General features: G+C 36.8%; 1 protein-coding gene across 1 annotated transcript in view; it reads left to right on the top strand.

Annotated features, from left to right (window-relative positions):
• The window catches only part of LOC119162266 (uncharacterized), a 245,562-nt gene that overhangs the window by 191,327 nt on the left and 39,546 nt on the right, over positions 1-14,689 (top strand). Inside the window, exons 24-31 of the mRNA XM_075878950.1 lie at positions 1,185-1,298; positions 2,590-2,724; positions 2,816-2,881; positions 2,992-3,069; positions 3,273-3,439; positions 9,472-9,551; positions 10,756-10,889; positions 12,661-12,864. Coding sequence (XP_075735065.1) covers positions 1,185-1,298; positions 2,590-2,724; positions 2,816-2,881; positions 2,992-3,069; positions 3,273-3,439; positions 9,472-9,551; positions 10,756-10,889; positions 12,661-12,864 — 978 coding nt within the window. The remainder of the gene's footprint in view (positions 1-1,184; positions 1,299-2,589; positions 2,725-2,815; positions 2,882-2,991; positions 3,070-3,272; positions 3,440-9,471; positions 9,552-10,755; positions 10,890-12,660; positions 12,865-14,689) is intronic.

Here is a 14,689-nt window from a genome sequence, read left to right on the forward strand (position 1 = left end):
AAATTCTTTACAGTGTTAATAGCTTACACAGTTGAATCACTCACATTAGGCAATTTCATACGAGTGCATTCACAGAAATTAGCTTGTTGGCCACATCTGCAACCTGATCAGCTTCTTTTTACCCCAATCCTGCATTCCTCACCCCATTCAGCAACCTTTTGATCTCATTCTTTCAAGCTAAGACTTTGTTGTTATTTCATGCAAGAAAAGTACTAGATTTCTTATTGACAAGTAGAATAATGATGTGGCATTATGTTCCCTTAATGACATTTATTGGAAGGTCCCCACTGACTGAAGCTGCATGCAGCATGCATTTCCTCTATGTTTTGGCAGTCTTCAATGAGCTTCTGCATTCCTACTCAGCAGCAGAAATTATATTCGTGGTTTCAGTCAGATGTAGCAGAAATTTCACAGCTGTGCAGATTCTTTTTTCTCAAAAACTCACTGCTTCCACAAAACAGTAAGGAAGTGTATTTGCTACTTTACGTGAAAAAAGCCGCCTTTAATTATCAGGCCCCCCCCACCCCCTGCAGTACATATCTATGCTACTACGTTGCATAGCAGACTATTGTTAAACAGAACCTTAAGGGAGCAAGAAAATTACAGAACCTAAAGGAGCCAAGAAAAAATGTTCTGTTTAACAGGAGTACAATTCACTGAGAGATAAACAGGAGTGTAGAATTCAAGTACAAAACTAATCATATTAGAGGCAGTTTGATTTAAGCAGCAATGTCATTTAAGACATTGCTGTTTATCGAGAGTCTACTGTATGTTGTGGAAAGACTACATATGGAAACTTGCTTCAACTGAAAACAAAGTGCTATTTATGGGAATGCTGCCAGCTGAAGATGGAAGGCTTCAATTTTCGTTACTTTTAGAAGAATTGTTAAGAGTTCAATAACATCATCTTTATTTGCCTTTGACTTGGTATAATGTGCACAAAATAATTTCACAGTGCAAATCTTTTACTATTCACTGAAAAAGCCACTATTAGGCAGTTGCCAATGCCATGGTGGTGATTGGAAAGGTACTTTTACAGTATTTACAGTCTTCAGTATTGATAACAATGGATGGTCATATCTGCTTACTATAGGATACTTTTGTGCACATTGTTTTTGTTTTAGCAGTGATAACTAACACACCTTTCCCTTTCTCTCAATACAATGTGTCATTGCTTTTTACAGTGGTTTGGAAACCTTGTTACAATGAAATGGTGGGATGACTTATGGTTGAATGAAGGATTCGCTACTTATAGCTCTCATAAAGGAATTGAACTTGTTGAGCCTACGTGGGACGCAGTGAGTAAAATAAGCATTTTTGCCAATCAGTAAACTTAGAAAACATTTTGTATTCGATATACTACGTATAAATAGTTATGTATAGTGTGCCAACACAGAATTTTAACAAGCTTATGTGGACACTGGCTCAGCTGCCAACAATTTTTTCCCATCTGAAAATACCTCGGGATATTTTTATGGTGGAACTGTACAGCTGGAATTAACAGTAATACTGGTCCCAGTTTGTCTTCCATAGATGTGTGTGTGTATGTGTGTATGTGTAATCAATAAAAAGTAGACATATTTACAGAGTAGATATAGTTATAAGAAGAAACTAACTATAAACCTAGCTAGTATAATAATTCATCAGCATTAGATTGCTTTTTTCCCTCCACTGTACAGCGTGAGAGCGATAGACACCTAATGCAAGATTTGTCCATGCAGCCCAGTATTTACTCAAATCAGCCCAACTCAGGCACAAGCACTACATCCATAAATGACCTACTAAAAGCCATCCACCATGTGGCAGCTTGCAATGATGTATTGCAGCATGCATGCCTCCAAACAAAAAGACCAGGCTTCTGTATTGTTGTTGCTGCAAGTGTGACAGAGCGACAGTCGCAAAATATATTGAGCTACTTTTTTATTTACTGCTGCTTTGAAAAGTTCATATTGTATACTTAAGCTAGACAACTACAATGTTATTTCATGACACATGCACTGAAATCTTACCTGCATCAAATGCCACAGAAGTGTAAAATGGGAGATAAAAATGAGATAAGTGAGCACAGACATAAATATTTGATCGCACAAGACTGGGAAGAAGGCGAAATTTTTGTTTACTGTGGGATGTGTCTATCAAGACTCAAAGAAGTGTCAAGTCTACAGCCAATGTAGAGACATCATAAGCTATTAGTTACAGTTTCACTACTGTCTAATTATATGCAACTATAATGTGCTATTCTACACTACATTAACCAAAAAAATTGTTTCTATATTTTGAACTTGTCACAATTTACGATAGGGTAAAATATTTCTATAAAGGAGACACAGATATATAGTGAAGTGGTACTGAAAACTTCATTGTAATAAAACTGTAGTTTATGTTACACCCTGAGAAATTTAGAATACTAAGATGACATGCAGTAAAAAGCAGCATTTCATAGGTAAGCTTTGTCCTCTCAGATAAATTCATTATTCGGCTGAGTTAAGAGGTCATTTTTATAGTGTACCAACTCTGAGAAGCATAGGTAAGGAAAGTGCAAATTTTGAATTAGTAAGCACATGTACATTAGTCTGTATTTTTATCCAGGAAACACAGTTTTTGTTGAAGCTCATATCAGGAGTCCTTGAAAAAGATGCAGTTTTAAGTTCCCATCCCATTGTTATGCCAGTCACCCAGCCAAATGACATCACGGAGATATTTGATGTTATATCCTATAGCAAGGTATGTTTTACTCTTTTATGCAGCCAATTTGCATGTAGCAATTACATGCAGCATATAACCATCAACCAATGTTTGAGCATATTATTTTCAGGGGTCAGCAGTTATCAGAATGCTGGAATCCTTTATGGGAACAGGAGACTTCATACGAGGACTTCAGGTATCAATGCTGCATCATTGCTCTGATTAATACATGGCTTAGTGTGTATGACATTTGTAATATATGTCCGTATAATGATACATGTTTTTTATTTTGTTGCCCATTTGTAGAATTACTTAAAAAGCCGGAAGCGCAGCAGTGCTGTAACACTAGATCTGTGGAAATCACTGGAAAGTGTCTCATCAAAAGTGAGTACTACTGACTTATCAAAACAAATAAAAAGTTACTATTTGTACTCCACAGAAACCTATTTCTTCTTAATTTGCCATACTTTGTTCCAAATATACATGCTTTTCTCAACAAATGGCTTTTTGTTTAAGTGGATTTTTCACTGTTCTGAATGATAAAAGGTGCATTCCATGTACGAAAAAAAAAACTGATATTTTTTCAGCATCAACACATTACTACAATCATGAACACTTGGACAAGACAGATGGGCTACCCGTGTGTGTCAGTTAGACGACTGCATAGCAACTCTAGCCAGTATGAATTTGTCCAGCAAAGGTTTCTGCTGAACCCTGATGATGCAGCAAATCTCACCAATGATTCGCCATTCAGGTTTGTATGTCCCCAACTTCAGTTATAGCTTCAAAAGGCATCTGTAAAACTGTCTCCTGAAGGTTTTGTCAGCAAGGATGTCATATGCAGGAGTTTGTACAAAGCTAAACATGTACAGTCTGTTGTGCACCGATTTTTGCCATGTATAAAATTTAAACAGTATTGTACTTAAAAATATAACGCAGTGAAGAGGTTTTCCACACTTAGAATGCTCTTGGATACAATATTATGATTTATGATTCACAATGTAACATCAGCCATAGGCTTTGATATAACATTATCGTTAACACACTGCGAAACCGTTTCCATGATGTCTTGTTGCATGTGGCGACGGGCACATATACAAAACCTTGCTCTGGTGCGCATTGTCCCAGACAACGCATCTACAACGTCAGGACATCCTCAGTATGCCTCCATGAGGACAATATGATGCCCTCGAAATATCCTATTCTGGTACTAGAATGGCACTGATCCAGTCCTCTTGTCCATATGAATAACAACCTCAGCTCATCCTGAAAATGGCTTTAGGACTTTTTCAGTATCTTTTCAGAACAACGCTTGCGTGGCCGGTTCAGTGCTATAGGCTGTGATACTACTTAGGATTCACTTCTTTTCATGGTATTTACATATATCAAGAGGAAGACACCTCTGTGAGGTCTCGTGTATGTATACTGTATCATTCAACAGAGAGGCGACCGTCCTGGACTGTTACAGTGAAACAAAGCTTGTTGACTGAAAATCATTTATTGAACAGTAATTGGTCACAACTGACAGCTTTGTCATTCAAGTACACGTATAGGGTGAAAAAAAAAGGAAAGCAATATTAAGGCAGTCCACATAGCTCAATCACCCATATTTGTAATGGTCTTCAAAGTGTTGACACATTGTCCTCATCACCACCTGTATCCTGCCCACTGCACTTATTAGTGTTAGATGCTCTGCTCTGACAGCCTACCAGTAAACTCGACACGGGTCTTGAGTTAACTTTTCCAAGGTAGGGCCATGTGTCAGACGCAGAATTCGATTCCTTCATGTTGGGAGCAGGCTGCTTGGAAGCACAATTCATCGCGATGCTTGTGTTCCAGGCTGCTTCAAAACACAGCTCGCCACAGTCTGCTGGTGTCGATACATTATCAGTCAGAACGTTGAGCAACTCGGTGCACCCATCAACACGGCAGTTGAAGTCCCGTCGTCGTCTATGATTTACTCTCTCACTCATATCTCACTTTAGACTAGCACACAAACAAGAAAGAACACGAACCTTCACTAGTATGCACTGTACCTTCACCGAAAAATACCATTTTGACAGTCAGTTGCCTTGAAATGGCTTGACTAGATGACTATCCAGAACGGCGTCGCATGGCCAATAGCAAGGTTAAAATAATATTTAAACTTCCTTGATCAATGGTTACCACCGGCTAGTTTGTTATGACGCACTACAGCGACATGTATTAACTAAATAATATAAGGCTGTCACAATCAAGAACTCACTCTTTTCGAACATTTCACTATACCAGTTTTGATACCTAAACTCATTAATTGTGCATGTTTCATATAGAAGAAACGTGTAATTTGAAAGTTTTCTACCGAAAGAGAAACAACGAGGTGAAAATATGCAATAACTGTATTGTTATGAAACGAACGTCCGATAACATTTTCAATTATAATATGCAGCTACTTTGTGTACAAAGATCTCGAGGAATTATATCAAAAAGCTCAGTGCAATGCCATTATCATCCCTAAAAGGTCCTTGGCAGGATCTTTTCTTGACCCATTGTTCACCTCAGAAAGCACTCGAAAAAAACATTTGACCCGGCATTATTGAATTTCTTTTGTCATTTCCAAAAGGTGCTTGAAAGGACTTTTTCAGTATAAAATGTCCTCAGAAAGCACTTGGAAAGACGTGTTCGGGTAAAACCAGCTCGTGTCATCCTCAATAAGTACCAAGATCAATGAGAACTGTGTGAGGATGATTTTACCATTGGAGGACGGCCTGACATCGAGTGTTGTCTGGGGTAGTGTTAAGTCGTCCACTGTGCTATGCCAGAACGTTCCTGCTGCACTTTGAGGTAAAATTCTGATGTGTTGGGGTAAGCCAGTAGAGGGTGCACCTGGGAAGCCAGGTATGTCCCCATCTTTCAATAGGAGTACTGTAAGATTTACTCTTTAGCCTCCCCGACTTTTTATCAAACCTTATTATAAGGAAGTTACATCTTACACCAAAATAAGTTTGTTATATTCGAAAAGTCATTACGAAGATATATTCCTAACACTATATCTCTTGCAAGACTATTCTTAATTTACTTCATTATAACAAAATATTTGTTATAACATCATAACAGATATTTTGTTATATCTTGGTTCGTTATATCGAAGCTTGAGTGTATTCTATTATATAGAAAAGTGAGCAGGTGACTATACTACTTTCTATGTAACATTATGGAAAGGTGGGAAGGCTTAACAGAGCAGTTTTTACTTTCTGATGCATACCCCTGTACTGGTACATTTCTTGAGTTCTATCGTATTTACATCATAAGTACAGTTTTTTTACTCTAATTATTTTATGTGTGATCCCTAATAAATATTTCAATAAGGAAATCTGATGAATTTCATCTTATTCCATAATGAAACACTAGACCTCAGATAATAACAAAACTAATAGCCTGCATTAGTTGATGTGCTTTCAAGTGTATTGATCAAGGGGGTGCAGCTATTTGTCGTATTAATGTTTGTAATTGTTTATTCATTCATTCGATTCTGCAAGACTTTATTGATGGCAGCTGGTCCTGCTGCCTTCCTTGCCAAATAGCTTTCACTCTTATGGCATGTTCTGGTGTATATATATATATATATATATATATATATATATATATATATATATATATATATATATATATATATATATATATATATATATATATATATATATATATATATATATATATATATATATATATATATATATATATATATATGCTCTACCTGTACTACCCTTTTAGTGTGATAGCCAAGTAGGTAAGGTGTCAGGTTGCGTAGCCCAACGATGCAGGTTCTATACCTAGCAACAGTGCAAGGAATCTTCTGTTATTAGATTCATGTGGGCGTTAAAGAACCCCAGGTAGTCAAATTTCATCTGCCACCTACTAATGCATGCCTCATAATCACATTTTTGTTCTAACTCATAAAACCACCAAAATAATTATCTGTTCTACCTACACATATGTGGTCATGACTGACTCTCTTCACTGCAGTTATGCCATTAAACAGCAAACGGTGGTCATATGTATTCTCATTGCAAAAAACATGCGTCTTATAGTGCGCATACCTTTAGCCCAAGTACTCCTGCCTAGGAACTCGCAGTTTGCTGTGCCATGAAACCTGGGTGTAGATTAAGATGCATCTATTCACTGCTATCAACCCTCACGCATAAAATGCCTTATTGATGCTCTGAATCCACTAATAAACTTTATCATCTGGACTTGTTAACTAGAGTAGGAACCTCTGTCCTACACTACTGCTACATGCAACCACCGCAACACTTTCCCACATAGTAACCTTTAGCCTAGCATCACCACAAGAGTGCATGTCAATTAGCTTTGAAAGAATTGATGACGAAAAATCCATCCATTCTGCCAGTGCCTTCATAGCTGCATGAAGGGGTAAATCAAACAAAAAAAAAAAAAGATTTTTTTATTTGATTATTAAAGATAATACAGATTCTGAGGAGTACAGCAGTGCCGTGGCAAGTGCTTAGAAGTACTCGAAGCCAGTTAAAAATGGTGCCAAAAACCATGCCCCATGGTAGTTGCGAGGGTTTGTTGACATGTTGTTTTCTGTAATTGTTTCTGCATGCATTTTTTACTACGAGTATAGCTAGATTGGGTGAATAGCATATTCATTCCCTGCCCTTTTGTGAGCTTTGATTGCAAATTGTCCCTCTAGCAATGCTTTTGCGGTGTAGCCATCACTTTATCTTGTGGGCACTTTCCATGCATAAGTTTAAAACTAAAAGTGAGTTTTTCTGTTTTTTTTTTCGCAATGAGTTATCTGAAAAATATCCAAACTTGATGTAAAATCACTAGAAAACTATGTGACCACTTGTGCTGAAGTTTTCTGAGGTATATTGAAATTCCTTTCAAACAGTCTGAACTTAAAATTTTCAGAATTGTCAAAGCTACATTCAAGAAAAAGAAAAATTAATTGGGAAGTCTCTCCTATAGCACATGACATGTAATGAAAATTTTTTTGTGCGTGAAGTAAATGTAGGAGTCCATTTTTTCAACTAGAGATCAATGGCACTACTACGCACTATTAGCATGCAAAACTACAAGGTCATACTGTTTTGTGTTTCTAAGAAAAGGCACTTTTCATTTGATGCCCCTCCCTGAAATGTGATGCTCAAATTAAAAAAAAAACTGCCAGAAAAGCTATGGGCACAAAATTACACAAAGGGAAGGCTGAAAGCTTTCTTATAGAACATGCAAAGCTGAAATAAAATATGGAGCAGTTCCTGAGATATTAAGCTTAAAACGAGACAACCCATTTACTGTACGATAAGCCTGTGAATCAAACATACCATGCCTGCGGGTTTATGAGCACTATTAATTGCAGAAGAAAAGCAGCAAATTACATTACCTGTGAGATTTAGGCTGCTAATATTTAAGGTTTTCAATGTTTGGGCTTTCAAGCCTAAACAGACACAATGCCTCCGTTCTAGCTGATGTCCTGACGAATAATTAGGGCTGTCACTATCGGTGCTTTGTGTTGCTTTGTCCTTGTGTATACATTCAAAATTGGTTGCTCCTGATTCATACAACTGGCCCTCTGGAGAGTAAGTAATTTTACCATGCAAGTGATTACCCACTCTATCTTCTGGTAGCTAATCTTTACTGCTTCTAAAAAAAGAAAGGTTATTGAGCTGTGCACATGTGGTATTTGAGTAAAGAACAATCATGAGCATTGTTCCCCGAGCATTCATTTGGCTATACAACTTGGGTCATTTGATTGGATGCATGACAAGTGAAATTATTTGTGCAGTATCATTCACTCATGTCTATGTGTTTTTTATCCCCACATCACTAAGGCTGCAGAATTGTGCAACTTCACAGCTTTTGTTTCTGTGGCCTCTATGAAATCGCTGCTCGTGCATGAACTGTTGACAGTAGTTCTTGGTCACTAGAAGCATCACGTGCTCAAGTGACAGTCTTCCCGTCGTTAAAAAGTTGCCCAGGACTGCATAACTATATTACATTGTGAAATCAGCCATCATGAGCGTTGCCAAGCTTCTAGAGTCGCATGCTATACTATGCATTAAGCTACATCACCTTGAAGGGTTGTGTTTATCTCAGAGCTATCATATTCAATGTAAAATACACATATCTAGTCTTAAAGAGTGCTATAGAAGAGTGAATCAAAATGATGGGAGTTAAAATAAAGAAGTCAAGAAGTTTCTAATATATATAGTATATTGCAATCTGAAAATTAAGGTGTGTTTGTTAACCAATATTTTTGTGAACTAGTCACTTGGAAATCCCCACTTGTTTACAAAAATTGCCTGACAAAGTTCATGTCGCACCTTTGTGTGTGTTGCGTGTGTATAGCTGAAATGACATTTTCATACAAGTCATTCACACTTTTACTGTGATAATATATATTATGTTGATGAAATGTCTATCGTGATTCTGAAGAAAGGGAGTCTTACTTTAATATAAATATGTGTTCATGAGCATAAAAGAGTTTATACGCTGTTGTCCTCACGTACGTGGCCTGTGTTTTGTGGTGCCTGCCTACAGGACAATTATCAACTGACAGCAAAAGCAAATACATTGGCTTTTGGCATCATCTATTGGCAAACAAAACGAGTTATGGCTGCTGGCCAAGCACTGCAAAATACTGTAGGCAGCCATTGTAGAAAGCAGGTCATGTGATCATTTGTTCTTTTTCATAAAGAACGACAGTGTACATATGCTGGCATTGCATTGTTGTGTGCAACTGCTATAAAATTTTGCTCTTAATTTCTGTTACATATTTAGGTATACATGGGAAATTCCTTTGAGCTATAAGACTTCTGAAGGAAATGAGGGACTTCACTGGCTGAGGACTAAGAAACCAGGCGAGTGTATTTCTTTCTTCTTGCCCTCTTTTTAAATCCTGTAGTACAATTGACACATTGTTTCTTAGACCACATAAAATTTAATGCATGTTTAGCTATTCCGTTGATCGAATGAAAAACTACCTACCAACTTTCTCGCTTCCTCTATTTACAGTAATGTCATTGCTCTTTTTCACATAGTCAGTCTTGCTGAGAATTTTCACATTTTGTAATACCCAAAGTATCTTTTGGCATGCAACTACTATTATGTGCATTACGAGCATTTATTGTACTTCTATGTGTAATATGTTTAATAATCTCCCACGAACAGTGTTTCTTAAATTCGCCTCTGTCAGAGATTAGCATTACTAATCATGGTTTGTTCCTCTCCAAGCTTCAATATAAATTTTGATTATGCTGTACATTGGAGGTTAGAAAAAGTTGTCCAGGGTCTGTTCTTCAGCAAGAGTACTTATACGTATATGATTGAGCAATAGGCAAGGTAAAAGAAAATGAGCCGTAATGCGGCCATGGCACAAGAAGGAGAGCCACTCTGCTCGCACTAGGGGCTCTCTCTCGCACCGGAGTCTTGGTCAGTGCCCACAAGCATTACTCCTCCCCATTCTTCACCTATATCTGAGCCAAAAGCCCCTGTGACATTTACATAGCAACTCTCACCTCTATTTTAAGAAATTGTAATCTTGATGGTGCATTTTAAAAAGTATTTCTGTGCACTCTGCATTTTGCCAAAATCTGGAACTACTTGCACTGTTTTTGGCTGTTCATGTGGAGCAAGTGCTAATCTTGTGACATCATCTGTGTTGGCAGATGAAGAGACTTTCAAATAGGAATGGGGCATGAGATTTTTTTTTGTCTTTAGGTACTCTTACTACGTACTTAGCCTTACTAATTTCTAGACATGATTATCACTGCATTATCCTATGCTCCTTGTTTGTCAGTTTTCAATGCCCAGGAACAGTGAACAGCCCTTCAAGGTGAAGAATGGAAAGGCTTTGGGCACAAAAATGTTTGACGTGCCTCCACGCAAACATAAGTGATTTCCTCTTTATGTTTACAGTCAGGCAATGACCAACATGACGCAATTGAAAGCACAAATTTAGTATGTTTAGCTAGTGCACCCAATAATAAAAATTACACCCCAACTTCTTCTACCTTTACAGCTCTTTTTACCTTTATAGGCTTACAACTCTTTCTACCTTTACAGAAATCATTGGTCTACCCATCACTAAAGGTAGCTCATGGGTAAAGTTTAACAGTGAATTCAAGGGATACTATCTCGTGAAATATGATGACAATGAACTAAAAATGTTCTCTCGGCTTCTACTGGAAAATCAAACAGTGAGTTCCTTGTGTTATTCTTCTTGTTTCAGGAAAGTGAGAATCGTTTAATGCAATGCTAAATGCGAAATAATAAATACATAATTATTAGTATGTTATTCACATACTAATACATTTGCCCTTTAGGATTTCTGCCTGAAAAGAAATTAAAAACATGTGAACTTTGCCATAAATTTATGTGCACTTTTTTATGAAGTAAATATTTTAGCCATGTCTGGCAAAGCCTGGTGAGTTGTTTATTCATGATGAAGAATCTAACTGTGTTGGAAACTAAATTAAATCTTAGCCTGGAAATATTTTAGGGTTTTCCATATAAAAAAGTATTGAAAAAAAATGGGACCGCATCATGAAATTCATCACATTAGGAGTGCTGCATTTTGAGCATGCAATTTTATTAAGACTGATTGGCTTCGACAAAAAATATGCATTAATTACCCATTAAATAAAGGCTTGACAGAAGGCATCTTTTGATCTCTTTATTGCTGAGAAAAGTGAATAGGAATAAACTGAAGTCAACTCTAATGAAAAGAGAGAGAGGGTCTTTCAAGAGATATTATAAATGAGTGAAAAACACTTCTAAAGTGGCAGATTCTTGGCAAAGATAAATACAGCTTGAGAAATTTTGGATAGCAAATTGTCTCTGAGTTCTAGATAATTGGCTGTTTTATAGTAATTGTATTTTTAAATTGTAGTTAGCACCTGTCTTAGGTTATGTGTTTCGTTGACTGCACCATAGTATAAATAAATAAGAAGCTTTGTGAAAAAAATCACAGAAAGTTTTTTTTAGTGAATCGAAGAAAAAGCATCAGTACATATTAATTAAATTACTAGAAAATGCAAACATAAGTATTACTATTTCAAGATAATAATAAGCATTTATTGGTTCTTTTCATTATATAAAACCAAGAGTTAGAAACCAATCGTATAAACAATGCATACTGACATGCAATGTGTGTTTATTCCAAACATGTAAGAAGTGAAAGTTCTATTAACAGATACTGCATATTGCCAGCTTTGCACTGAATAACTTTCTTAGCTATGTCCAAAGTCGAAGTGATGGCATGCCAAAATTTTCACAATGATTTTCACAGCAGTTCATCTTCATCATCCTTTCGATACTTCATTAATTCTCTTACTTTATGAGAATGAACCAAAGTAGCTTAGATATTCACACTATTTTTAATTTTTTTCTTTAATAAAGCCTCACTAAGAAATTACTTTGGATATTACATGTGTGCAATTGTTGCCACCTTTTTGTCTTGGGTTCCCTAAGCACAAAGGTCTTCAGTTCTTATTTTTTCTAAATTTTGTGCTAGCGCTTGTATAGCTTTCCAGTCTTTGTTCTTGGAGGCACAAGAAATTTGGTAAGCTTTAGCCAGTTTTATTATACAATGAAAATTATCTGCTTATTTTATGAGCTTACGAGTTTAATACATTTAAAGTTGTACCTTGCATTGTAAACATGTTAAGAGTGTACCCTGTCATACAGTGATCCCACAGCAAGGAAATTTTAAGGGTCTCAGGTGTGGCATAGCTGCACACTACTGCCGCTGCGTGGTCTGGCCAGAATGTGCGCAAAGGGCTGTCATCTCATAAGTTGAAACACTTACCTCTCAGTATGCCTTGCACATCAATGCCACTGGTGCATACAAATTATAAATGTTTAAGCAGGAGTCTTAGCTTGCATTATGAAATGGTAACCATGCAAGCATTTCCTGATTAGTAGTGTCATTGTGAAATTGTTGACTTGCGTCTTTGTTTACCCTCGCAGCAATTGTCTGCTTCCGACCGTGCGGAGCTACTTCTGGAAACATTTTTACTGGCACGAGCTGGCATGACCCCTTATTCTTCTGCAATGGACCTCACCAAGTACCTCCGGCGTGAGCGCCATTTTATACCTCTTAAGGTGGCATCCAGGGTCTTCCAGCACATCGCTATGTGTCTAAGAGGGCACCCAGAGAAGACCCTTTTTCTGGTGAGTGCCATACACCAAATCATTCATTGAACTTCACAAGAGCAGATGCAGGCAAGTGGTTTTTGTTTCAATGATTTTTAATTAAATTTTTTTGAGTGCACTTACAAAGCCTTTGGAAGCCTCATATAATTGCAGTCTAACAGTTTTTTGTTTCCAGAAGTCATCACAATGTTTCATAAAAGACAGGTTGCCTCTTGTAATGCTCCAACTATACCAGGGGTTTCTACAAAGACATTACATAGTTTTAGGCTTATGTGAATATTCGAATGCTTAGACTATTTGAGCGAATAATACAGTATTATAATTGCTTTGAATCAAATATAATTATTCAAAATATTGAATTATTCGATACAAACTAATAGGTGCATATTAATCCAAATGTAACATTTTATAAAGGTAGTTTCACTGCGGTAAAGGAGTGTTAAACCGGGAAAGCATTTCTTTAAATATATTAATTTACTCGTATTTATTTGTAAAAGTGGTTTCACTGCAGGGGAGTAATGCTAAACCACGAAAACACACAGTCAAGAGAACTCTGCACTTCAGCAAAGTCCCACTTCAAAATTTAATGAAGATATTACCCTCACATCGATTCTTTTTTCCGACTTAATATGCTCAAGGTATAGCAAAATTCAAAACATAACCAATTTTACAGGCTATCACTTTAATTGTACTGAAAGTCAAATCTTGATACTCTTCAAAGTTGTTTCCACTTCCTTTGATGAAAAAAAAAAGCATTTGCACTGGGCTTGTTTCAATTTTAAAAAATATATTGTGCAGGTTAGTGTGGTCATGACAAACATGCCCCTTATTCTCTATATTATTATATATACTATTTGAACTCGATTAAAAATTATGCACCCAAAATCATTATGCACTTTAAAGTAGCTTCAAACCTAAAATTCTCTAATCACAGAAGCCTACATAATATATTTAAATATTGTCATTTTGGACTTCAGTGCGAGTTGCACCTGGGAAATGCCTGGAGGTATCATACAGGGACAGGTATTACATAGGAATTGCAAGTTTTTAACATTAATACATATTTGACTAAATCTTAAACTTAAATGTTCAGCAGCCTTATTATAACTTAGCAATTGAAGCAAACTCTTTGTAAAAGCCATATCGGCTCTTAGATTAAAAAAAAGTTATAATTATGCATGGAACTACGGCACAACGAATAGCATGTGTGACTTCACCTCTCAAGGTGATGTTGCTATCAGACCACTGAGTAACAGGTAGCCAGTCACATAGGAAATAAAATCGTACAAGAGGGAGCATCAGAAGCATCTTCTAGCCTTGGCAAGCCAACCTCCTCTGACACCACACTTGCTGATTTCCAGAACCCACTGCATGGTGCCTCTTATATACTACATTTTTCATCCGTCAGGTGCAACACAGTGGAGGCTAACAGAACATTTTGCAGTGAATGCATTTGCACCAAAAATTTGTTCAGTTGGTTCACCAACTGTATCATAATTGATTTATTTTGTGTAGAACTGAGTAATAAGTAATGATACTTTGTGCCTTAGAAACAAACAAACCTGTCGTTATGCACTTTGTTAATACCACATTGTTAGAGATCCTTTAGCCCCTTCTTGTTTTGATTTTTTGGTTTTTAATTTGCAGCCCGTCACTACGCCTCATCTTGCTAGGTTCAAACGAGCATTTTCAATGACAAAAGCTGAGCACAAGACACATGGACTTACGCATTTTGCTGGCCGAACTTCCTGCATACATTTCACAGCGTTTCATCTAATGTGTAAAATGAAGTATAAAATTAAGCCCCCACAGCATCCACAGCAGACGGATCCAAACTCAGCTG

The sequence above is a fragment of the Rhipicephalus microplus genome, chromosome X (assembly GCF_043290135.1).
Source record: "Rhipicephalus microplus isolate Deutch F79 chromosome X, USDA_Rmic, whole genome shotgun sequence".
Classification (NCBI taxonomy): Eukaryota; Metazoa; Arthropoda; class Arachnida; order Ixodida; family Ixodidae; genus Rhipicephalus; species Rhipicephalus microplus.